Source organism: Epinephelus moara, chromosome 3 (genome assembly GCF_006386435.1).
Source record: "Epinephelus moara isolate mb chromosome 3, YSFRI_EMoa_1.0, whole genome shotgun sequence".
Classification (NCBI taxonomy): Eukaryota; Metazoa; Chordata; class Actinopteri; order Perciformes; family Serranidae; genus Epinephelus; species Epinephelus moara.
The window spans coordinates 28272714-28298821 of record NC_065508.1 but is presented as its reverse complement, the minus strand read 5'-3'; the positions used below and the strand labels follow the sequence as shown (position 1 = coordinate 28298821).

At 43.3% G+C, this 26108-nt stretch overlaps 1 protein-coding gene across 1 annotated transcript in view; it reads left to right on the top strand.

Annotated features, from left to right (window-relative positions):
- The window catches only part of tecta (tectorin alpha), a 45680-nt gene extending 25026 nt beyond the window's left edge, over positions 1–20654 (top strand). The window contains exons 13-24 of the mRNA XM_050041023.1: positions 3595–3794; positions 4028–4408; positions 8459–8745; positions 9112–9392; positions 9727–9837; positions 10801–11003; positions 12508–12671; positions 12761–13009; positions 13130–13292; positions 13863–13947; positions 15856–15975; positions 17034–20654. Of these exons, the coding sequence (XP_049896980.1) occupies positions 3595–3794; positions 4028–4408; positions 8459–8745; positions 9112–9392; positions 9727–9837; positions 10801–11003; positions 12508–12671; positions 12761–13009; positions 13130–13292; positions 13863–13947; positions 15856–15975; positions 17034–17134 (2345 nt within the window). The 3' untranslated portion in view covers positions 17135–20654. The remainder of the gene's footprint in view (positions 1–3594; positions 3795–4027; positions 4409–8458; positions 8746–9111; positions 9393–9726; positions 9838–10800; positions 11004–12507; positions 12672–12760; positions 13010–13129; positions 13293–13862; positions 13948–15855; positions 15976–17033) is intronic.
- The last annotated feature ends 5454 nt before the right edge of the window (positions 20655–26108 follow it).

Below are 26108 nucleotides of genomic sequence, written 5' to 3'. Positions count from 1 at the left end.
ACAAAAAGATACCAAACGACTACAAGGAGAAACTAAATGTCGACAAAGTGACACAAAACAACCAAAAGAGACCCAAAATTACCCCAAAGAACCCCAACATTATCTCAGTAGAACACAAAATTACTCAAACTGCTACAAAAAGGCTCAAAACAACCACAGGGAGAAAAAAAAATAACTACAAAGCAACACAAAACACCCAAAAATAAAAAATGGCTACAAAAAGACACAAAATAGCCACAAGAAGATACAAAAATTACCCCAAAGAGACACAAAATTATCTTAATGGGACACAAATTTACCTTTGAGAAACTCAAACGGCTACAAAAGACACAAAACAATCAGAAAGAGACAAAACTATAAAAAATTACACGAAAACACCTAAAACAGACTAAAGACCACAAAAAGATGCATAACGACTAAGAAGGGAAGCAAAACCACCACCAAGTCTGTGTGTCTTTGCTTCTATGTAGGAGAGGTGGTGGGGCCTTATGTATACCTGCGCCAAAGGGGCCCATTGTTGACTGTTCGTAGGGTGTTTTCACATATAGTCCTTTTTAAATGAACCAAACTCAGTCCTCTTAAAGTGCACCAAAAAGTGGACCAACAGAAAAGGGACTCAGTTCTTTTTGTGCTCACATTGTCAGGTCATTTGAAAGAGGACTCAGTTCTCTTCCTGGTCAACCTCAGCTCTGATGGGGCCTCAGCCCTCTTTCTGTTCACACTATAGCCTAGCCTATATATAATATATGATAGATATTGACATGGTTTTGTTTTTACTTTGACGTGGCACTGCAGTGCGGGACCAAGTGTGAAAATACCCTACTGTTGAAATTACAGTTAAATGTTCATGCAATTTTTAGCACAATGAGCACCAAAAACCAAATCCAGTCAGCTCCATTGTATTTGGTTTAAGGTGGAAAGTGTATCTCAAACCCTGGGCACATAAAACCCAAAGTGAGAGGACATATCATTTTTTCATTTGGGTGAACTGGCTAAAACAGCAATATGAGGAGATATGAATATAAACATTTGGCACAGTCACTGCGCCAGCTGCTGCTGCAGAAAATAGTTCCATCACTCAACTCCCCCTAAACTCCCCCTGTGTTTTTATGCCTCTGCGCTGGCGATAGCCGAAGCCGGAGGCGTTGTGTTTTCGGGTTGATAATAATAATAAACTTTATTTATATAGCACCTTTCAAAACACAGCTACAAAGAGCTTTACAAAACCGAATAAAAGACAAAAGCAATAAAAACAGAATACACAGAGCAGAGTAAAACAGGCAATAATAAAGCAGTTAAAATCACTGAAAGGAAGTTTTGATATTTGTTTCAAAAGATGAGACTGAGTTTGTGGCCCTGACCTCCTCAGGCAGGTCGTTCAAAATCCTGGAGCTCTGACTGCGAAGGCTCCGTCACCTTTGGGAATTAATCTAGGAACAAGGAGAAAAGATGCATCTGAGGATCTCAGGGTGCAAGAAGGAACGCAGGGCAATATTAGATCTGTTATATAATTTGGAGTGAGGCCTCTCAGGGCCACTTGGACTCAACAATGAACTGATTGGATTTTGGTGGTCAAAGGTCAAGGTTAGTGTGACCTCAGAAAAAAGTGTGCCCTCAGAAAAAGAAAATTCACACAAATGTCTAATAGGATGGAATGATGTAGTGATGGAATATTCACGTGCAGTCAGAAATAAACTGATTCTATTTTTTTGGTCAAAGGTCAAGGTCACTATGACCATGCATTCATCTAATTGTGAATGAATACGATATCTCAAGAACACTTTAAGGGAATTTCTTCATATTTGGCAATAAACATCCCCTTGGACTCAGCGATGAACTGAGTAGATTTTAGTGGCCATAGGTCAAAGATCAAGGTCACTGTGACCTTGTCTGTCTCATTAACACCATATCTCAAGAACTGGAATGAATTGTTTCAAATTTGGCACAAATACTGACTTGGATTTAGAGATAAACTGATTAGATTTTTGTGGTCAAAGGTCTTAGTCACTGTGACCTTGCATCCATCTAATTCTTGTGAATAGGATATCTCAAAAACACTGAAAGAGAATTTCTTCAAATTTGACACAAACGACCACTTGGACTAAGGAATAAACTGATCAGAATTTGGTGGTTAAAGGACAAAGGTCAGGGTCACTGTGACCTCAATAAACATGTTTTTGTCCATAATTCAAGAATTCTTGCGCTAATTATGACAAAACTTATCATCAATGTCCAAAAGGATTTAATGATCAAGTAATGGCATGTCATATCCGTAAGGTCAAAGGTCACTGTGACATCATAATGTTCTGCATAAAACACGTACTTGGCTGGTTTTAAACGTCATATCTCAGGAACAGAAGTGGACACATTTGATCAGACACTTAACCGGTGACACTAATCTTGGGTGTCCACCTTGAAACTGTGCTGACTGTATAGATCTTCTGTGCTGCTGGGGGAAAGATGTGTGTGAAGCAACCAATGTATTCACAGATATGGATGTAAACTATATGACAAACTTGACTTGTGCACGGGGACATCTGCACGGGTTATTCTAGTTTAAATTTATGGTTGTGTGCGGGTTAAACGAATTAGTGAGCTTTAGAGGTGTTGTTAGGGTTTTCATTTAATTCCAGTCTTTATGCTAAGCATGGCTAACCGCACCCTGACTCCAGCTCCGTATTTAACAGGCAAGTATTAAGCCCTGTTTCCACAAATCAGTTTGGTACGCTTTTTTTTCTGATTCCACTGTGAGAAGTTGTGGATGGTACCAATGGAACCATTACGTACCGTCCCCATTTTTGGTCCCCCCTCTGTTGGGGTACCTAGCACACAGATCTGGAGCTGTGAACATTGCAGTCTGTTGACTGGTCAATAGAGGACAGTCACTCTGATCAGGGCTGAGTTGTGGCTGGTTTTGAGGCTCATGTAACCACTGTTCATACCGTGGCAAGTCTACATACATAAGTAAACTTTAACTAAAATATAAAAGGATGTTTTGCTGCCTCTCACGGCAGCTGTAGACTGAGAAAAAATAACCTAATTCACTGGGCCGACTGCTGGCGACTTTTAAGGTGGAACGTTAATGCACAAACATGATATTTTTAAATATTCCATGGAGACAGACTCTCACTGCAGCCTGTTTTATTTTGCTCTGAAAATGTCGGCATGCAACTTTGTTTTGTGGACGCTAAACGAGGTGCAGACTTCCAGCTGTGTCACCTGTAATGAGGAAATACAGTGAGTGCTGGACGGAGCAGTGAGTGACAACAACCCTAACAGCACTGTTTGTGGTGAAAACTCGAAATGGACCTAGATTCTAGGTACCATGTCTGAAGGGTTAGTTTTGGTTCCAAAGTTACCATACTGAAGATGTTCGGTGGAAATGGGGCTTCAAACTGATATTGATGTTCTCGTCATCAAAATGTAGAACTATCCCTTTAAACAGCTTCCGGAGTGTACTCTCCAGTCAACCGTTCTCCACAAATATTTACTCCTGAAAAATCAACACCTATGTATACTGGAAATATGTCCTATATGCACAGTGGAGTCGGTGCGATCGTTAGCTAATATCTTTGCCAACCTGCCTCCTCCCAGTCCAGAGCTGTCCACCTAACAGCCATTACTCCAGTTGTGTGTCGGTCTGCCCGCCCCAGTGTGCCCCAGCCCGCGGCCAGAGGGACTGCAGCCAGGACTGTGTCGAGGGCTGCCAGTGCGACCAGGGCTACGTGCTCAATGGCAAGAGCTGCATCCTGCCTCAGAACTGTGGCTGCTACACTGATGGCAAGTACTATGAGGTCAGTCTCACATCCAGCACCACACGGAATAAACTCACTGATGTATGGAAGCAAAACTGAACACTAAATCAGGCTGGTGTTACAAACCTGCAGGGAAACTTTATTCAGCCTGAATAAATCTGAGGTTATGATTAGACTGATTGTCTTTTTCACATTTTGACAAACACTTTTCAATTAATCAGTCAGTCGACTGATTGTTTCAGCTCTGATTTTAACAGAAGTCTTTATTTCAGCCCAAACAGCTGTTCTGGAACAGCGACTGCACCAAACGCTGCCAGTGCATTGGACGAAACCTGATCCAGTGTGACCCTAGGCGCTGTAAGGCAGAGGAGGAGTGCACCCTGCGCTACGGAGTGAGGGGCTGCTTCGCGCGGCGCTCCCAGCAATGCATAGCATCCGGCGGCGGGGTGTTCAGGACCTTCGATGGGGCGTCCCTACGGCTCCCGGCCTCCTGCTCCTTCGTCCTGTCCACTAACTGTCACAAGCTGCCCGACCTCTCCTTCCAGCTCATCGCCAACTTTGATAAATGGAGCACACCAAACCTCACCACCATCTCTCATGTCTACCTTTACATCAACGAGGAGAATATCCTCATCTCTGGCAGCACTGTCAAGGTGAGGGAAGCGTTGGACCATCATTGGTTTGTCAGTATATCAGCCTACTGTAACAACACCTGTTTATCACCTGGGGATGGTTTATTAACTGTGTACCTGGAAACCTTTCTCTTCGCTTTTACTGCTTCACTCTCGTTTAGTTGCCACAGTGCACCACTCATCTGTACTTGATACTGTTTATCTGAAGTGTTTTGAATAATAAGGTCTTAAGCCCAGTTCAGACCAAACATTCGCGACAAGACAAAACCGTTTTAGAATGTTGTGAAGAAAAGCTGTAGTGGTGGCTGATCTGAGCTCGACTCAAGCCGGCTGATGGTGTCACCTGCAACTCAGCCGGCTGGTTTTAAAGCACATCACCTGTTTCAACAGCCAATCAGCTTGTAGTGAAGTTCGTTGGTCAGGTCAAAATGACCGCAGATGGCATGTTCGCTTGCTGCAGCAGGTGCTCCGTCCCCGCCGAGCCCTCTGTTTCCGTCCTCACGTCTGCAGATGTTGGACGATGGGTCACTACTGCTTTTCGCTTTACACTCATCAGTCAAAACATTAAAACCACTGACAGGTGAAGTGAACAACATTGACCATCTTGTTAAAGTGCAGTGTTCTATTGAGAAACCGTGGACTCTGACATTCATGTGGATACCACCTGACACGCTCCCCCCTAAACATCAGTGCAGACCAGGTACCCCCCCTCATGGCAATGGCACTCCTCAGTAGCTGTGGCCCCGCAGCAGGATAATGCACCACGTCCCGCCACAAAAACTGCTCAGGAATGACCTGAGGAACGTGACAAATTGCTTAAGGCGTCAACCTGTTCTCCATATTCTCTGGATCCCGATCTGATCAAACATATATGGGACGTACTGTTACCCCACCTCACAGCCCACAGGATTCAAAAGATCTGATGGTAACACCCCAATACCAGGCACCAAAGGACACCACCCAGAGGCCCTGTGTCCATGCCTTAACAGGTCAGAGCCAATTCCAGTCCAAGGAAGACCCACCATGGATCGGGATACCTCTGGGGTACCAGCATGTCCCTCAAATGTTCGATCAGATTGGGATCTGGGGTATTTGGAGGTCAGGTCGATGCCTTGACTTGGTCTGCAACGGTGTTGGGGTGGGTGGAGCGCATCAAGTAGCATCCACATAAATGCCAGGACCCAAGGTTTCCCAGCAGAACATTGTAACAAGATAATCAGTGTTACTCATTTCACTCACCAAGGGTTTTAATGTTTTGGCTGATCAGTGTATGTTTTTTTTGTTTATGTTATCATCTTACTTTCCTCTGGCAATGTGCCGTCTGTCGTCAAAGATGCCTTTATCAAAGCTTCCCTCAAGAAACTAAACAAACAGATCCAATTTAAACCTCCCTTTTTCTTGCCAGAGTACTTGCAGTCCAATTTACCAATTATCACTAATAGCCTGGTAGAGCACCTCCGGGCTTAAGGCCGTATCATTCCACTGAAAGTGCACTAAATAACAGTAAATAATGACTCGCTGATTGCTCTTAACTCTCAGTGAGTCTTAATCCTACTTGATCTGAATGAGCAACATTTTTCTAAACTGCCTTAAGAGCTGTGTTGGGATCAGTGGCAATAAGCTCAGGTCACAAAAACAGTCATTACAGCACCAACTCAGATTGTCACAATCTTTGCTTTGGGCTGTCTGTTTCTCCTTTCTTTTCTGTCCTGCTACCCCTCAGTGATATCTTTGTGAAAATGTGTAATATCTTGTTGTCAGACTTGTAGTACTACACTGTAGGATAACCTTGGCTTTAATTCTTAATCCTAATGTTCTGTTCAGGGTCCTGGAGGCTCTGACGCTCTTTAACCACTCAAAAAACATACTTAAATTATTTTTCCATGATGTTTCCTAACTTCGTGAGAATGGCTTCTGAACATAATTTTGACCAAATTACATATTTTAAAAGTCCATTACTGTTTGTAGTCTCAAGCTGGATTTATACCCCCGTGTTGAATTGACGCCGTACCTACAGCGTAGCCTGACACGCACCTCCCCAGAAATGTCACGGCGATGCAGACTTTCTGGCTATTTATGTAAGATGAAAAACAAAGCTTTTATTTACTTTAATTTCAAACAATAACTTGTAAGGACAACCCCCCCCACACACACGCACAAAATACCGTTATATGTCTTGTGTGATCTATCCTGGCTTCATATGAGCAGAGGAAATCTCCACTAGCGCTAAGCTAATTCATACAAAGTAAAATGCCATAGGTTTGTGCTATAGCACAAACAAATACATGCTAACATTATTATAATAACGTTAGCATGTTGTATTTGTTTGGAAAACAGGTTTAGACAGTTGTTTTGTCAGTGAACACTGGGAGTTGTCATGGAGATGAATTTTGTAACGCTACCTTTGTTAAATGTTGCTGTTGTCCCTGGTTTTATATGAGAAGAGGAAATCTCTGCTAGCTGCTAGGCTAATTTATACAATGTAAAAAGCCATATGCTTGTGCTTATAAAGTTAGCATGTTGTATTTGTGGTAGGGTGACCATATTTTGATTTCCAAAAAAGAGGACACTCGGCCGGCCACGACATAGCCTACTTAAATGATACTCGCAGTTTACTCAAAGATGCCTTATCATTTAAAATTTATATGTATGGATAGAATGTTCAGTTATATTACAAAATAATATCTCTCAAAGACAGAAATTCAGATAGGCCCCAATAGGGGACACATACACACACTAGAGTGTGGCGATCCGAGCCGGATGGTACCCGACAGGTCGGGCCGGGTTTGGTCAAAAATGTAGCTATAAATTGTATTCGGGCTCGGGTCGGATTCGGTCAGCTTTCAGTGAAAATGTAGTGTAAAAATAAATAAAATCCTATTGTCTGTCCTGTTTATTGCTTGGGCACTGTTATTTACGTGACAACACCTGAACATAACACACACAGACACACATTGGCTGTTTGTTTCTACCTCTCCCCTCGCTGGAAGTCTCGGACCTCCAGCCGCCCGCCTCCGCCTTGATTAAACGCTGAAAATAAAATAAAAGAGGGAGACAGGTTTTTCCTATTTTATCTTATTTTGTTTTATTTCTCCCTCTCCTCTCGCTAGAAGCGTCGGACCTCCCGCCTCCCGCTCCCGTCTCAAACACGGAGGTCTCCCTCTCCGCAGCTGAGCACCCACGGCGCACGCCCGGCCTGTTAAATAGCCTGTAACCACTGTGTGACACAAACTCAGTGCTTTGGTCATTAAATAATGTCGGGCACGGTTCGGGTTCGGACAGAAATATGCTGCCCATGCCGCACTCTAACACACACACACACACACAAACACACACAAGGAAAACCGGACATTATCATCAGTTTATAAAAAAACCCCGGACGCCCCGGACGCCCCGGACGGGACGTGAAAAGTGGACATGTCCGGGCAAAAGAGGACGTTTGGTCAGCCTAATTTGTGGGGAAAATGTGTCCAGTTAAAGACAAGTGTTTGTCTGTGAATGCTGCGAGTTATAGTGAAGCTGATTTGTGTACTTGTGTTTGAAAATGTCTCTACTAAGCCATGTTTAATGTGTGTTTAATGTGTGTTTTGAATCGACTAAACTTTACAGCACTTCACAGAAACCTCCGCTACCGACTAGTGTTCTGGAGGTGTAACTGCAGAGTGACACAGACACGCCACCACACAAGTATAAATGCTCACAACTTGCGTAGGCGACAGCTTAGATACTGCATAGAGCTGACGCACAAGAATAAATCCGCCTTCAGCGACCCCAGCTATAAAACATTGGACTAGACTCCACAAAAATATTTATTTGTGTTTTGTGTTACTTACTGCTGTCCAAAATCTTGCAATTTTTAGGGATTTACAGTGCCAGTAAAATGGTAAATCTACACTGAGGTACTAATCAGCACCTACAATTAAAAGTGGATTTGAAATTCCATTTCCAACCTTCGGTGAGAGCTGAGAAATGTCGTTGACGTTATGCTGGTCACTGAAAATGAATGAAATACAAATGACTGTGTGTCTTATCTCAGAGATGTAAAGACTTCCATCTCCTGTGTCTTCACAGGTCAATGGTACACCAGTATCTGTACCGTTTCTAACTGGACTGATGACACGTCTGTCCACATCTGAGGGCTTCATTGTCATCGACACGCCCCAGGACATCCAGGTTCGATACAACCGCTTTAACACCCTCAGCATCACCATGGGCCAGCGGCTTCAGAACAAGGTGTGCGGACTCTGTGGGAATTTCAACGGAGACCCAAGTGACGACTACATCACGTCCAGGGGCAAGCCGGCTGTCAGCGCCCTGGAGCTGGCTCAGAGCTGGAAGACCAACGGTATGCAGAACAGGTGGGTCAGGTTTACAGATACAGAATTGTACAATCGTTTTAAAATCTTTTGGAGATCACCTCATACGTTTAACATCGAAGCTGTAATTGGTATCTTTTATAACTTTTTTTGTATTTGCTGAAACTGTTACTATCCAGACAGAAGTACATAAGACAGATAATCCATGAAAAAAAAATCAGCCAGTTTTCATCAGCCAACATTCATCCACTAATGTTGGTGGGAAATGGCTATTGGACCTAAATTTGTCAGGTGAACAGAAACATAAATCCAAATACATGGTAACTGACCTTAGTCTAGACAAACAGGCTTCAGATTTACCAGCTGGAATTTACTGAGCTGTGACGGATGTTTACCTTTGTCCTCCAGCTGTGATGAAACCCAGTACGTGGCTCTGGCTCAGTCCTGTGACAACACGGCGGTGCTGGCGCTGCAAGGTGAGGACGCCTGTCAGAAGCTTACCCAGCTGAAGGGTTTCTTCCAGCCGTGCCATGGCCTGCTGGATCCCCGGCCCTTCTACCAGTCCTGCTACCTGGACGGCTGCTATAATCACCGCAAGGCTCAGGTCTGCGGCTCCCTGGCAGCCTACGCAGAGGCCTGCCGCTCCATGGGGACCCTCACCACCAAGTGGATCGCCCAGGAGAACTGCTGTAAGGGCACCGCGAGGCACCAGCCTCTCTCAGCCACATGGCACACACACAAGAATAGTTTCAGATGAGTGTATTGATGTTTCAACTCCTCTTGTCTCACTTGGATTTCACTGGCTGGACAGTAAGAGGACACTGTAAGATTTAAGGAGAGAAAAATAAGCTAAAACTATGAAATTTGAGAGGACATTGAAAGTGACATATCCTTGGCAGAAATTTCACCCAGTGCTTTTCATCGGTCATAGTTTGGCTGGTTGAGTCGTTGTACTGAATCTGCATGTTTCTTTGAGCTAACAGTGTGTGTGACAGCTAACATTGTGTGTGGACGTGTCTTTAGCAGAATGGATCTACGACCCCTGTGCAGGAGAGATCTGCACAAACTTCACCTGTGAGCTGGAGAACGGAGGAGACCTGTGTGGCTGCCCGGAGTTACCCACCAGCACTGGAGGTGAGCGCTTCACAGGGCAACAATGTCGCCATGTCATCCATCCCCACCTCTTTTAAATCCTTTCCCAGTATGCAGTAAATGATATAAACAAACTACCATTCTGAAATATGGTCGCACTTCAGCTGAGTTCAGTCAACTTTTCAGGTAAAGATAGATTATATACAAGATAGAAGATTTCCTTTTTTGAATTTGGAATTCATAGTAATAGGCCGGGAGCTAGGTCCAGCCCTAATGATGTTACCTTTTTTTCATTATCATTTCCTGTAAGCCTGTACATTGGGCATTGTCATCACAAGTTGATAATGAGCACCCCCAACTCGGGGCCGTCTGGTCTCAAGAGGCCCAAAACCCCTTTTTTGGGGACATGTTTCTGGCGAAATGATAATGATGTTAATGCAAATATTAGGGCACTATGATGACATAAATAGTCACACAAGTATGAAATTTGGTGAGGAGTATCACGAGTAGAAACTGCCGGATGCTAACTTGCATATGTTGCTAAATTTGCATAATTAATAACAATTCAGATGTATTAACATAATCACCTATATAGACTATATTTAAGACCCCAAGATACTTGAACTCCCTCGCTTGGGGCAGCGAGGGCAGCTTGCCTGCCGATGTGAAAACGTGAATGACCCTGTTTAGATCCAGTGTTTTGTTTGTCTGTTCTCAGTTACTGTAGAAACATGGCGGTGCAACACGTCAGTCTCTGTAGGCAAGGACCTGCTCCCTTTGTAGATATAAACAGCTCATTCTAAGGCAACTGAAACGCAACAATTCTTATTTTTGGCTGATTACACACTGAAGAAAACTAAATTGTTATATTGTATTCCATATCTGCCCCTAAATCCTTCACACTGGAGCTGTAAATGGTGGGGATAGCCTCTGGGTACGAGCATCATGAATATCTGCCTGACACTGACATGTACAGTCGTTGATATCTGTCCTTGTGTCTGGCAGGTGATGATGACATCATCCAGGCGGAGGTGACCTGTAAGCACGCTCAGATGGAGGTCTCCATCTCCAAGTGCAAGCTCTTCCAGCTGGGCTTTGAACGAGAGGACGTCAGGATCAACGATGAGCACTGCGCAGGCATCGAGGGAGAGGACTTCATCTCCTTCCGCATCAACAACACCAAGGGGCACTGTGGCTCCATCGTACTGGTCAGTTCACATTCGGCCCCCATTCTTACTGGATGAATGCGTGTTGACTGTTCTGGTTACTTTGATTTCTAGATGGGTTGTTTTGGAAACAGTTCCTTTGCACACAAACACACCCTGCATTTGGTTTCTGACATTTAACCACCTTTGCGCCTCTGGGAGAAATGCAGTGTGCTCCCCTGGAGGCATAAGCATGCATTAAGAGTGTAATTTCTCTCACTGCCAGAAGGGGGAGACAAGCTCCATACTCCATCTCTATAAGAGAAGAAGTAATAGTTTACACTTTTAACAAACAAGAGTTAGATGAGAAGTTCAATAGCTGTTCCAAAGTTGGAATTTGGTCAGCGCAGCATGCATGAGGATTGGGAACAGAGGGAAACTGCTCGCCTGGCTCTGTCTAAAAAAAAGTAAAATACAAACTGCCTAAACACACCTCTGTCCTCTCACTTGTTTTATAATCTGGAATAAAAAATATATTTCATAAGGAGCTCTAACAATGATGTGTGTTCACACCAAACGCAAAGCAAATTTTCGCGTTGCGTTACTCGTGTGAGCTCGAACGCTACAATACGTCCTCCGTGTCATATGTCCCTGGAAGATGTGTTCAGATTCTTCAACTCTCGCAAATGACACGAAATCAAGCTATTTGCTTACTTTGTGCCACTTAATTTGCGTATTTCACATCATTCACGTCGTGCCCATCGTGCCACCTGGGGGGAATTCACATCTAATCGCATCTTTGAAATGATTTTACATGTCATTCACTAGTGTGAATTGCTTTATTTATGCCTGGTGTGAACACAACAGTACACTGTTGCACGAGTTTGAATGCTAGAATATTTTGTGCTGACTCGCTTCATACATGCGTGAAATCGCTGAATCTATGAATGAACTTCCACAGATAGGTCATCGGCGTCATACGTCCCTGGAAGATCTCAATGCTGATTGGCTTTTGCGGCACGAATAGGTTGCTGAAGTTCAGTTTTGTTACACTTTTTTGGCAGCTACTCGCTTCACTGGCACTACTTAATTCCTGTATTATACGTTATTTGTGGTGCGTCCACCTCACCTCCCAGCAGCAATTCGCATCTAATCCATCTTTACATTGACTTTGTGAATTGTTTAATTCACGCCCACTGTGACAGCGAGTCACAGTGGGGTTGTCAAGTTTGTACAATCATGCCTCCACAGCGGCTCAACACGTGCTCAGGCCACCACTGGGCAGAGGTAATGATTAATGAGTTTCAGAGGTGTAAGCTGAGCCAGGCTAACCAGGTCCTGACTCTAGTTCAGTATTAAACACAGACATGAGATTGATTGATCACCTCATCTCACTCAAACAAAGCGAATACAGAAATGTTTCCCAAAACATTTAACTATGAGAAGAATACAAGCGTATTTCCCAAATTGTGACTGTTCCTTTAGTTATTAACACCAAAATATCAAATTACAGCCTTGTTGCCTTTTTGTTTACTGACTGTGAATCTTTGAAACATCTCTCTGGCAGTCAAACGGCACACACATAATGTATAAGAACACCGTGTGGATCGAGAGTGTGAACAACACCGGGAACATCATCACCAGAGACAAAACCATCAACGTGGAGTTTTCCTGCGCCTACGAACTGGACCTGAAGATCTCTCTGGAGACTGTCCTCAAGCCCATGCTCAGGTCAGACGGAGCACACATCGACACAGTGGATTAAAATGTTCATTTCAAATAAAACACCTGGCTACATTTCTCCTTCTTCTTTCCTCCAGTGTGATAAATCTCACCTTACCGACCCAGGAGGGAAACTTCATCACCAAGATGGCTCTGTATAAGAACTCCTCGTACCGAAACCCGTACAGGGAGGGGGAGGTGGTGCTCAGCACGCGAGACATCCTGTTCGTGGGCGTCTTTGTGGAAGGGGCGGATGAAAACCAGCTCATCCTCATTGTGAACATGTGCTGGGCCACACCATCCCGCTACAGCAGTGACCGGCTTCGCTACATCATCATAGAGAGAGGGTAGGCTGGTGAAAATTGCCTTTCAAAATGATATAAAGCAGAAAATCCAAACACCTGAGAAACCGGAACTGGTGAATTTTTGCTTGGGAAATGACATAAACTAATGATGACTATTTCCAGGTGTCCAAACATTAAGGACAACACCATCGGCATGGCAGAGAACGGCGTGTCCCTCACCTGTCGCTTCCACGTCACCGTCTTCAAGTTCATCGGGGATTACGACGAGGTGCACCTCCACTGTGACGTCTCCCTGTGTGACTCGGAAACAAACGCCTGCAAAGTGGTGAGAAAATCTTACGATCTTTAAAGGGATAGTGCACCCAACAATGAAAATTCAGCCGTTATCTACTCACCCTCATGCTGATGGAGGCTCAGGTGAAGTTTTAGAGTCCTCACATCACTTGCGGAGATCCAAGGGGAGAGGGGGTAGCAACACAACTCCACCTAATGGAGGCTTACAGCGCCCCAGATTCAAACGTCCAAAAACACATAATTGAAACCACAAAATATCTCCATACTGCTCGTCCATAGTGATCCAAGTGTCCTGAAGCCCCGACATAAAAAGTTGTTTGGAAAAACGTCATTTGAACTCTGTTTTTAGCCTCATTGCAGCCTGCAGCTCTAACTGCCTCTCTGCGCACCACGCTCACGTGTGTGCACTTGCGCGAGACCGTGAGACATGGGCCCCGCGTTCATGTGCATTCACATGCTTTCGCAGGTCTCGCGCGCAAATACGGCATATGGGTGAGTAGATAATGGCTGAATTTTCATTTTTGGGTGCACTATCCCTTTAAGGTCAAAGCAGCGATGAAACAACATGTGCTGTATTAATATACGTGTGCTGTGTATTCAGAACTGTCCGCACAAGAGAAGAATGTACTCGGAGGACAATGACCATAAAGAGCACATACTGACTGTGGGCCCCATCAGAAGGAGAGGTGAGTCCAGTCCAGTCCTGACCAGAGGTGGGGGACTTGAGTCAAGTCACATGATCTGACCCAAGTGTGAGTCAAGTTGCAAATTTGAGGACTTGAGACTTGCTCGACTAACACTGATGAAAGACTCAACTTGAATTTGACTTGTGGCAGATGACTTTTTAAATTTAATATTTATATTTTTCTAGTTATTGAGAAGTCACGTTTTGCTTTTAAAATATGATGACGCACATATTGCTGCGGGGGAGGACCCACTCTGCCACAGCTCTGTCCTCCTGCCTGCAGCACCCCTCGGAGGAAAGGCAGTATGTATGGCTACATCATGAGCTTCACAGCGTGGTTTCATTCGGTTCTGTCTGCATGACACATGTCAGTTAAGTGTAACTCATTTAGTATTGACCGTGCTTTGCAACCTGTGACACTCTGGGTGTTTCTCAAAGTCAAGGAAGGATCCTCAAAGGGCCAAATTTCAAGGAAGCTACGTCATAGACCCCCGCCGAAGGACTGTTCCAATGTCAAGGATCCTTCCGAGTTTCATGAAGGACTGAGTCCTTCTTTCAGAGAAATTCCAAGGCTACATGTGTGGATCCTCTGCTGGTAGAAAATCCCCACAATGCTTTGCGCATAATTTGCTGGAAGTGAAGGCGGGGCGTCTTCAATGAAACCTGTGCCAGCGGAGCTCGGCAGGATTTAGATTAATATGTTATTCATTTGGATTAATATCTCCACGAGTTATCATACAAGAGTGAAAAAAGTATTAACAGAAACCTCATCATCTACACTTTGCAACGTGTCCACTGCCGAATAATTAGATTTGTAAAATAGTGTATCACACACATAAAATATGGAACACTTTGGAACTGCAGTGATTGTGTGTGTGAGTCTGTGTTCATACTGTTAATGATAGTTTAGAACTTTCTTCAGCTGTTGTCTTTACTTTTTTTACTCTACTCTTACTCTTAAGTATGATGCAGAAATATATTCTCCCTAAAAGTCACGTGATTCTGACAATGCTGATAAAATCGTACAACAACATTAGAGAGTGCCAAAATGATCACAGTACCCTGAAACCCCCTCAGTCTGCTGAGGGTTAATGACATGCCATGATATAGTTTCTCCAATTACTTTTTTTTACCTCCCGCTCCTGCTCGGCTCATTTGGGGATTTTAACAGTGCGTTATTATCTCAGCTGCTCTCTCACAGCAGCAGGTGTGTTATGTGTGTGGAGTCTTTCACCCTGACCAGAAGGCTCGGAGCAGGAGGTGTTTCAATCTTCAAAAAAAAATCTTCACATTTGAGAAGCTGCAACCAGGAAATGTTTTTGCATTAAAAACAAGTTAGATGATCAAAATGGTAGCAAATTTATTTTCTGTCGTCAAAATCTTAATTTGTAAAGTAAGTAGTATCTAAAGCTGTCAGATAAATGTACTGGAGGAGAGGAGATTTGTACATACAGTATCTGAGGAAATGTGTTCAGTTACATTCCATCACTGGGTGCAGCTTATGTTCTATTATCTTTATGAATTTGTGAGTATGACTTGATTTGTGACCTGACCAATGACTTATAGCAAGGACTTGACTTGATTTTCACCACAAGAACTTACTTGGGATTTGATGGAGACTTGCACATGTGTGACTTACTTCCACCTCTGGTCCTGACGTACTTACTTTCTTAGTTTCTTTTATAGTTGTCTTTGGGTTTTACCTCGAGCAAAACAGTTCATAAGTGAATTTCTAATATCCTTGAGATACATTTTAAAAACAGGAATGATGTTAACCAAGTTCACTGTATTTAACTTTACAGAAGTTATTATATCCAAAATCAAAAGTCGAGCCATTTCCAGAGCTATTTAGTCAAATTCCAAAGCTTCTCTAAGGGTTTCGTGCCTCATCTGTGACGCTTCCTTTTAGAATCAGACTGGTGTGAGGAGGAAAACGGAGGCTGTGAGCAGATCTGCACCAGTAAGATGACCGGACCGGTCTGCAGCTGTGTGACTGGGATGTTGCAACGGGATGGGAAAAGCTGCCGAAGTAAGCCCCAGGAGCACATGTACACACAAGACACAAAGAGTACTTCAAAGTTATTTATTCTTGGGTTAAAATTCAAAATCCAAGACGACCCGTTTAAAAGGCAGAACAATGCAACAAAATGAGTGCTGAATTAATCTCCTCTTGTGTTTCATATTTTTAACTTGTGCTGCTCTGTGGCTGTCTGTGAATTTCCTGCTTGTCTCAGTCTGTTTATGAGACACCTCACTGCTGTGGATATTTAACAAGAGTTAGGCAGAACAACTCTATCTGACGTTTGCTGATTAATAAGTAACACAAGCTGGACATTTGATGCAGAGAGACGGCATTAAAAACCTGCGACGTGCGTCACTACACACTGCTGTCGTAACACTACTGTGATTGAGATGTGATAAAGAAATTAGTCTTTTTGTTTTATCTCAGTCACCTCTACTGCCAGTGTGTACACGGCCTCTAGTGCAGGATGTTTGTCATGGACTGCGCCCTTCAGTTTGAGTTTGGGTGCATTAGAGAGTTAATTTACATATGAGTAACTCTTTATTCAGGTAGGAATGAGCTAATGATGCTGACAGGTGCTAAACAGCGATGTGACCCTCTTTGCACATCACTGTCATGCATATGTATGGAAATATAATTATATAAAATATATATTTAACAGCATAAAATCATATAAATATATCAGTCTAAATAAATACTTATGTAGGCTTATCTTCCATTTTGATTTGAGTCTAGTACCAGTCCCAAGGAGATTCTCCTTTCTCCTGATTGCCATTTATACTGCTGAGCAACCATCATCCATAAGATGCTATTTCCACCCTTGCATTAACACATTCTTTCAATCCTGGGGCCTCTGTTGCCTTCCAGTGTTTTAGAATAACTCAACAGACCCACAATAATAACTAACTAAAATGCACACTTGGATCTGGTTGGAATTTGTGAACATAAATATATAAACAATAAAGAAACAACACAATAAATATATGTATCTAACACATTATGTTATGTGAGAAAAAAAATGCCATGGCGCATCCTACATAATAAATGTTTTCTTCTCTTCCCAGCTGTGAGCTCGAGCTGTAACCTCACACCTGCCGTTTCTCTGCTGAGCATCAGTGCTGTGATCTCCATGTTCCCGGCTCGTATTCACACTCTCCTCTCCTAACACCCTGCAAGCAAAGGAGGGCAACACATCAAACAGAATCAAACACAGAAAAGACTTGAAGATGCACAAAGTTTATCAGCGTTGGTAGGTCAGAGTAGATCAGCTGCGTTCCAGTCAGAAGATGTAGACAGAGTAAATTGTACATTCACAGTGACCACATATTCATAATGCAACTGAATGTACGTAACTAAACAAAAAAAGTAAGTTTCACCCCAACGTGATTACAACACATTGCAAATTTATCTGGTGGTTTTTGTTTGTAGAAAAATGAATGCGTAGGTCTGCCAGAGTGTTTTCTATATTGCCACCAGATGGCACCAGAATAGGACATTTTATAATCCCACACATGTTGGCTGGTTTGAGTCATATTCAACGTCAACTTGACCCAAGAACACTGGTGTTGAAGGCAAACATCTGACCCAACTTCCTGACCTCCACACTCTAACATCACCCTGCTATGAACACAATATATTCTGCATTAGAACTAATCAATAACACTGAAGTTGCATAATGGTCAGCATCAGCGTTATCTGGATACTGACATCTGGTTACAGGGCTTTGCATTTACACCTGATATCATTAATAATCTCCTTATCCTGATTCTGCCCACATTGTGCTCTGATCTCAAAATGCACAAAAAATAAGATAAACTGTTGTGAACAGTTAGTCATGCACTTGATCAGGTGACTGACAGAAAAATGATTTGCCATTTAATGTGGTAATCAGTTAAACAATTTATCATTTTTAAGCAGAAAGGCCAAAGATGATCTCGTTCCAGCCTCTCAACTAACAGGATTTTCTGCTTTAATTCATTTAATGTGACAGTAAACTGAATATTTTTGTATTTTGGACTGTTAGTCAAAACAAGAAATATAAAGATGTCCAGGCCAATATTACTATCTTTAAGATGCTGTGGTGCACTCATTTTTTTAGCTACCTAAGGTTTTCATTGGTACCAATGATGTCTGCATTGCCTGTCAGGAAGAGGGCCAATTAACGCTCCAAATTTAGGCTAAATATTGGCGAGGGAACAACAGGCATGGTCATTTTTAAAGGGGTCCCTTAAACTCTCATCTCAAAATATCTGAATGGAAATGGGTTCTATAGATACCCATGATTCTAACCCGGTCTCACTCCGAAGTCGTCAAAATGCGGCACTTGGGCAGTGACTTGAAGTGTCAGACACTGATGAAAAAAAGCTGTCCTTTATTATTTGCATGATACACGGCCGGTCGCTGTTACTGTATGTTCAAACCAGAAGCTTCCAAAGAGGCAAAGTCTCTCGCGAATGCCCAAGAAGCATGACTGTCAAAAATATTTGTGGCAGCTTTGGTCGCTCTAGTCGCTCATCACGTGACTCATTCGAACGTTCAATCATGCTTGTCAATTTAAAGGAGCCGCAAAGCGGACTACTGGTTTGAAAGCAGCGTAGCTGCTGCTGTGTTGATAAAATGCTTTGCTTTGCAGTATGTCATCCCATTCAAACCAAGCAAGGAAGACTTGCATGCTACGTTGCAACATTAGCCTGCAATTCTCTCCTCTCTTACTAACATTACACACTTTAAAACTCACCAGACCAACCAACTACCTCCGGGACATGGTCCCAAGCCTCCTTCTTTTTATTTTGGTCTTTGTAACTGAACAGCGACACATTATAAAGGACTGAGTGGGCGCGATCACAAGTAATCAACTTCTCGATATCCACTGTCGGAACAAGTGTGCTGTAGGAACTAAAGTTGCATGGCTGGTTCTCTGGGACCCGCTTCATCAAAGCACATCAGCATTCCAATTAGTTGTCGCCAAACCGCGTCAGAGCTCATTACCATAAAGTTAAACGAGTTTTAACTCCCCTCCAGACCCACTCTGGTCGCTTTGGTCGCCCAAGATGTGCGGCTGATGACCAGGTCGCCCAAGTCGCCCAAGTTGCCGGGCTCTCATTGAAAATTAATGACTTGCGCTGTTTTGGAAGCTCTGGTCACGGTTGGTTTGAACGTACAGTTATAGTTTAACGATGCTCGTTTGCATCGGGGGGAAACACAGTGGGCAAAAGTCCGAGTAGGTCAGGTGTAAGGGTGGTGGACGGGTCCAAGAAACACTGACTTTCCTCCGCGAGAGCTGCGTTCGCATCCCGCAAGATTAGGAATAAAGAACAGGGTTTGGCTTTATAAACCCAACCACGTGCGTTAGTTGTTGGTCAGCGTTAAATTTACTTTGAAAGAAGACATGCATGTAACAGGCAGAACTTGACACAGCGTCCCAGAACACCAACAACCAATGCACCCACAATACCTTTCATGTTGTATCTGGACGTGGAAAGTCCATGACCAAACGTCGATACGTGACACTGTCGGAGTGAGACTTTGTTGACAAGTCTCCCATAAACTTGTGAAAACTTGTTCTCAGTAAATGTTTTGTTCCTTACGACCAGAGTAGATCTTCAAATTAAAACTCATTTGTCTTTTTCAGGAAAAGACCAACCAGTCTATGTAAAGAACAATGAATTGCTTCACAGGTAAAAGTACAAAAAACAAGAAAATCGGGTTGTTGTGGAACTCAGAATGTTAACTATACCGATATCATGCACATCTGATAATTAGTAATATTAACCAATAAGAAACCAAAGTATATCAGTATGCGATTCCTTAACTCTCTACACAAAGGTTTTGACGAGCCAATATGCTTCAGTAGCATAATAAAGGAAACTGGCCTGAAATTCAGTTACGTTTTTTGGTTAGATTTTCAGAGGCCCATCTAGCCACCCTTGTGAAAGATTTCCGGGGGCATCCCTGGTGTTGTTGGGCCTTGGGGTATTATGACTTTTGGACATTTTACAGACAAAACTATGACCTGGATCCTCAAGAATATAATACATGTTCTGCTGTGGAATTAAAAGTGTCTGAATATAAATTCTCCTGACTGTCAGTTAGACACTTAACACACCAGCCAGCTTACTTACTGTTTGACCTCCACAAAATTTACATCATCATTCATGTAAGAAGAAAACTGGATAGTGTGTTTAATGATGCAAACAGTGGGAGAAATATTGTGAATGGGTGGCCTACATTTATCTTGGATGTCAAAGTGGAGTTTATGAATGCAGTGAGTATTAATGTGTGAGGAGAGCGCAGTGTGAAATTAATACTACTCAAATTTTGGTGTCATAGATCTGTAAGATATGCAATCAGTTGTGCCATTAAAATATTGAATTTCTATCCTAATCAGTTCTGATTAATATTGACTGTTGGCTCTGACGTTGATTCTGGACAACAGTTTGCCTTTTAGGTCGGACATTTGAAGACATTGACTGAGGTTCTCTAAATATGGTCCCTGGTTTTCTATTTGGCACCAATATATGTCATCAAACATCTTATGTAACCCTTCAGTGTTCTTCACTGAAGCCCACTGAAATTCTCAGTTTTGGGTAAGTTATGCAGTGAGTAGCAGTTTTTCATAGGTAGGCCTGTTTTGCTACCTTCTATGTACAAATGTACAGTCCTTGTCAGTTTGGTGGTTTATGTCGTGACTTTTTTTTTTTTTTAAATAATCAGTATCTATGGTTTTTTTTTATGTTTAAAAACACGACCAAAAGATGTTTTATTCTTTGAGAGCAGCACCACCCGACTTTGAATAAATATTCTTTGAGAGCAGCACCACCCGACTTTGAATAAATGAAGAAGTTCTCAAAGTCAATGTGAGTCTAGTTTATTTGTTGCGTAGTTTGTAGTCATGTCCATTCAGTGAACACAGTCAGTATATCCATCCATCCCTCTTTGAACTGCTTATCTGAAGTTGGATCACGGGACAGCAGGCTGAGCACAGCATTCTAGACGTCCCTCTCTCCAGCAACGCTTTCCAGCTCCTCCTTGTGGACCCCGAGGTGTTCCCAGACGAGATATATAATCCCTCAAGGGTGTTCTGGGTCTGCCCCGGGGCCTCCTACCAGTGCCCAGAACACCTCCAACGGGAAGCGGCCAGGAAGATCCTGATCAGATGCCCGAACCACCTCAACTGACCCCTTTTGGCGCGAAGGAGCAGCAGCTCTACTCCGAGCTCCCTCCAGATGTCTGAGCTCCTCCCCCTATCTCTAAGGCTGAGCCTGCCACCCTTCGTAGGAAAGTCATTTCGGCCGCTTGCACCCGCGATCTCATTTTTCCGGTCACTACCCAGAGCTCATGACCATAGGTGAGGGTTGGGACGTCGAAAGCTTTGCCTTCTGGCTCAGCTTCCTCTTCACCAAGACGGTCCAGCACAGCGCCCGCATCACTGCAAACGCTGCATCAAACCATCGATCCATCTCACGCTCCATTCTACCCTCTCTCGTGAACAAGACCCCGAGAAACTTGAACTCCCTCGCTTAGGGCAGGAACTCTCTCCCATCCCAGAGGGGGCAATCCAGTGGTTTCCGACAGAGAACCATGGCCTCAGACTTGGTTTTGCTGACTTTCATCCCGACCTCTTGGCACAAAGTTNCGCTTAGGGCAGGAACTCTTTCCCATCCCAGAGGGGGCAATCCACTGGTTTCCGACAGAGAACCATGGCCTCAGACTTGGTTTTGCTGACTTTCATCCCGACCTCTTGGCAAGACTTGGTTTTGCTGACTTTCATCCCGACCTCTTGGCACAAAGTTTTATTACATTACACCAAAAAGTGCCCAACGTATGTCCTGTTGTTTCAGTAGCTGACAGGAAGTAAAGTAAACAATGCAGCTGTCACCTAGCTTCCGATTAAATGATCTGTGTCACTCAGTCCACACCTTGTGGTTGTGTTCAGGCACTTGGAAGTTGCAAAATCTATTCAAGTAAATTCTTTCCGCAGTGAGACATACCTTCAAAGCGTTAATGTACACTGTAGTCATCCATCAGCTGTCAGTGACATTTGATAGATGCTATGTGAAATGAGAGGGGGTGTGAAAGGAAGTAGGTTGAAGAAGAGAAAGTACACAATCAAAAATGCACTTTACAGCTGATAATGAAACTTCCTCTTGTCATTATTTTAATTAAGACTGATTTAAAGTGTATTTCTGTCGGAACACAAAATACAAAGTGTCTGTAGAGGGCAGGTTGACCTGGGAAACACTGAGTAACCCTTCTTACTGATAGGACTGCATAGTAGTTGCAGTATTCAGCAGCATGTAACACATTGTTCCTCTCTTGAAGCAGAAGACACACTTACATGCCAGACCATGCAAGTAACATTCAGTCATACTGTGTTACATGTAGGGCAGTCAGGCCACTGATTATATACATGCCTTTCAAATGTGCTCCGTTGACACGCTGGTTTATTGTCCCCTGTCCTCGTTTCCTTCCCTTCGTGGTGAATGTTTGCTCTGTTGTGTATCTATGGTTACATAAGTATGTAGGTGTAAATGTGTTTATGGGTGTGTGTGTGTGTGTGTGTGTGTGTGTGTGTGTGTGTGTGTGTGTGTGTGTGTGTGTGTGTGTGTCAGACTGTTGGTCATTGTCACCTACTACTCATCCTAAATATTTGTCACTTAAATGAGACTTTCTCCACGTTAAGGTTATTACCATCAGTGGTGGAGGAAGTATTCAGATATTCAGTGTAAGTGGCAGAGGCTCAGCCTAACATTACTCCACAACAAGTCAGGGACTAATTTAGTTGCCTAGAGTTGGTTCGTGTTCTCATGGCAGCATTTACAAGCGGACCAGATCAAATGCCTTGTGTGAGAAAGCTGCTCTTGATTGGTCAGAATTTCCATGTGGGAAAAATCCAGGAAGTAAAGCAAACGTTGAAGAAGAGTACACTTGCAAGATAAATGTGACACTTTCTAATGTCACAATGGAGGGACAACTACGCAGGTTGATTTTAGCGCTGCTCATCGTGGACTATATTGCTGTCATTGTTCATTTTAGTCAAACCATACAGTTTGAAAACGAGGCGCGGCTCCAACTAGAAAACAATGTTTTGATGCATTGGATGTGCTGAATGTGCATATTAAGGCAGTACAGGAGGAGGTGCACATTAATAATCCTCCAGGACTGTAACATGCTCATGTTTAACCCAAACAATGTGTCATGTGACTGCAGCTGGTTCAGATCCAGGTCGGAACACGTTCTCACTACAAATGAACCGAACCAGAGTTCGTTTGTAACTGGACCAAGACCACCTCTTCAAGAAGGTCTGGGTCCTGTTGTTTTGGTGCACACCTGAGTGTGATTGCTGTGTTCACACCTGCCCAAACAAACTGCACTGAGGGGGCAAACTAACTTGAGTTTGACTGAACCAAATCAAACAGGGCAGGTGTGAAAGCCATCAGCAGCAACATTTATTTAAAGCAGTGGTTTTCAAACTTTTTGTCCCAAAAGGGCACACCAAAAGGCAAGCCAGAAACTCAAGGCACACCTGTATTTATATCTGTGAACAATTGCTTTAATAATGTGTGTTATCACTCTTATCACAACATAAGATAATAAAAATAAGAAAAAATTAAATAGGTAGCTTTCATGATACTGTCTACTGACAGTTTCCTTTTCTCTTTTCTTTTGGTGGTAGGTCGTCTTTGCTGGTGCTTTGTTGTAATTTGCTCTGTACAATAAAGCGATCCATCATACCACTCCTTTTAAGTGTATTATCCCTCACAATGGCTGCTAATCAGAGCTTTTGATGTGTCACACACTTGTAATTCCCATTCAGAAATGGGTGGGCACAGCATACTGATACAGTCAATGAAAATTTCATTAATCCCTCGAGCATGTTCTGGGTCTGCCCCGGGGCCTCCTACCAGTAGAACATGCCCGCAACACCTCTAATGGGAGGCGCCCAGGAGGATCCTGATCAGCTGCTCGAACCACCTCAACTGGCCCCTTTCGACACAAGTAGCGTCTCTACTCTGAGCTCCCTCTGGATGTCTGAGCTCCTCACCCTATGTCTAAGGTTGAGCCCAGACACCCCATGGAGGAAACTCATTTCGGCCGCTTGTATGGGTGATCTCATTCTTTCGGTCACTACCCAGAACTCATGACCTTAGGTGAGGGTTGGGATGTAGATGGACCAGTTAATCGAAAGCTTCCCCTTTCAGCTCAGCACACCATACTTAAGAGAAGAAAATGAAATGGTCATTTACAGAGACACAAAACCTCCTGTTAGTCAGAGAAGATGAAAAACGTTCTAACGCTGTGACGGATTTCGCCACGCAGTGCCTCAGTCTGTCAAACAGGATGCTGTGATCGACTGTATCTAAGGAGGCTGCACTAAGGTCCAGGAGCACAAGGACAGAGCACATGCCGTCAACAGCAGCCATTAATAGGTCACTGGTAACCTTGAGCAGGGCAGCGAGGTAGCCCTGCAGTACCTACCTACATACCTGTATCTACTGAAGCATGTTTTTTCACAATAAGACTGCAACAATTATTAGTTAACATAGATTATTACTGTAATTAGCTGTGCTGCTCAAACCACTCTCAAAGAGTGGTTTCAATGCATCTGTTATGTCGTCATGCTGCTGGTGTTCGTCATCACGAGCATGATTCACTGTTCTTTATATAGGCAGCTAAGTGGGTGACTCACTGTAAAGTTTAGGGAAGGTGTAGTTTATAGAAAAGGGTTCCCTGTTTGTGCAGTCATTAATGCTGCTTAAGGTATTCCCTCACTGACGTGTATGTGTGCAACCTTGCCTCACCCCGACTGAGGGCGGAGGAGCAAAGTGGACTCGCAGATTTGCATGTTTGAACAAAAAGGGATTGGCTTTTTTACAATGGAAAAAGTGTTAAAAGTTGTCATCACTGTAATTATTTGGTGGAGTGCTTTCACAGAGATTTTCTCTCACACAAATAGTAGCAACTTGGAACCTGTGTGTCTGTGAGATGATTAATGGTCATTGCATGCATGTACTCTCGGCTCGTTACATAACATGGCACTCAGAGGTGATTATTAACAACAGCTCTTATCAACGTGTGTGGCACATGGCTGTTATCTTGATCATATCTCTGTCATTGAGTTCAATCCCCCCTAAATGTCACTTTTGTTAAGTTTATTGATATCACTTATTAATGATTAATGATTCAGTCAAGTTTGTTTTAGAGAGGTGTTAAAACAAAAGGCCACAGAGGTCATTTAAAAACATTCATCTGCCGATTTTGAAATATCGTAGGACACTGGGCAATTTTGAGTGTCCAAACTTCACCTGCCCTGTTTGGCTTGGTTAAATGGAACTCAAGTTCGTTTGCCCCCTAAGGGCAGTTTGTTTGGGCAGGTGTGAACACAGCAATCACACTCGGGTGCGCAACAAAACAACCGGACCGAGACCTTCTTGAAGAGGTGGTCTTGGTCCAGTTACAAATGAACTCTGGTGCAGTTCATTTGTGGTGAGAAGGTGTTCCGACCTGGATCTGAACCAGCTGCAGTCACATGACACATTGTTTAGGTTAAACATGAGCATGTTACAGTCCTGGAGGATTATTAATGTGCACCTCCTCCTGTACTGCCTTAATATGCACATTCAGCACATCCAATGCATCAAAACATTGTTTTCTAGTTGGAGCCGCGCCTCGTTTTCAAACTGTATGGTTTGACTAAAATGAACAATGACAGCAATATAGTCCACGATGAGCAGCGCTAAAATCAACCTGCGTAGTTGTCCCTCCATTGTGACATTAGAAAGTGTCACATTTATCTTGCAAGTGTACTCTTCTTCAACGATTTGTTTACTTACTGGATTATTCCCACATGGAAATTCTGACCAATCAAGAGCAGCTTTCTCACTCAAGGCATTTGATCTCTGACCAATCAAGAGCAGCTTTCTCACTCAAGGCATTTGATCTGGTCCTCCTGTAAATGCTGCCGTGAGAACATGAACCAACTCTAGGCAATTATACAACTTTGTAACAAAATAAGTCCCTGATTCAGACCAAAGTAAGACAACTCTAGGTCTGAAAGAACCCTGAGAGCGTGTGATTTGTCACTGAGTAGCAGGTGGCACCATGCATGCCAGCCTCGGCCACTAGTGTGTGAATGTGCG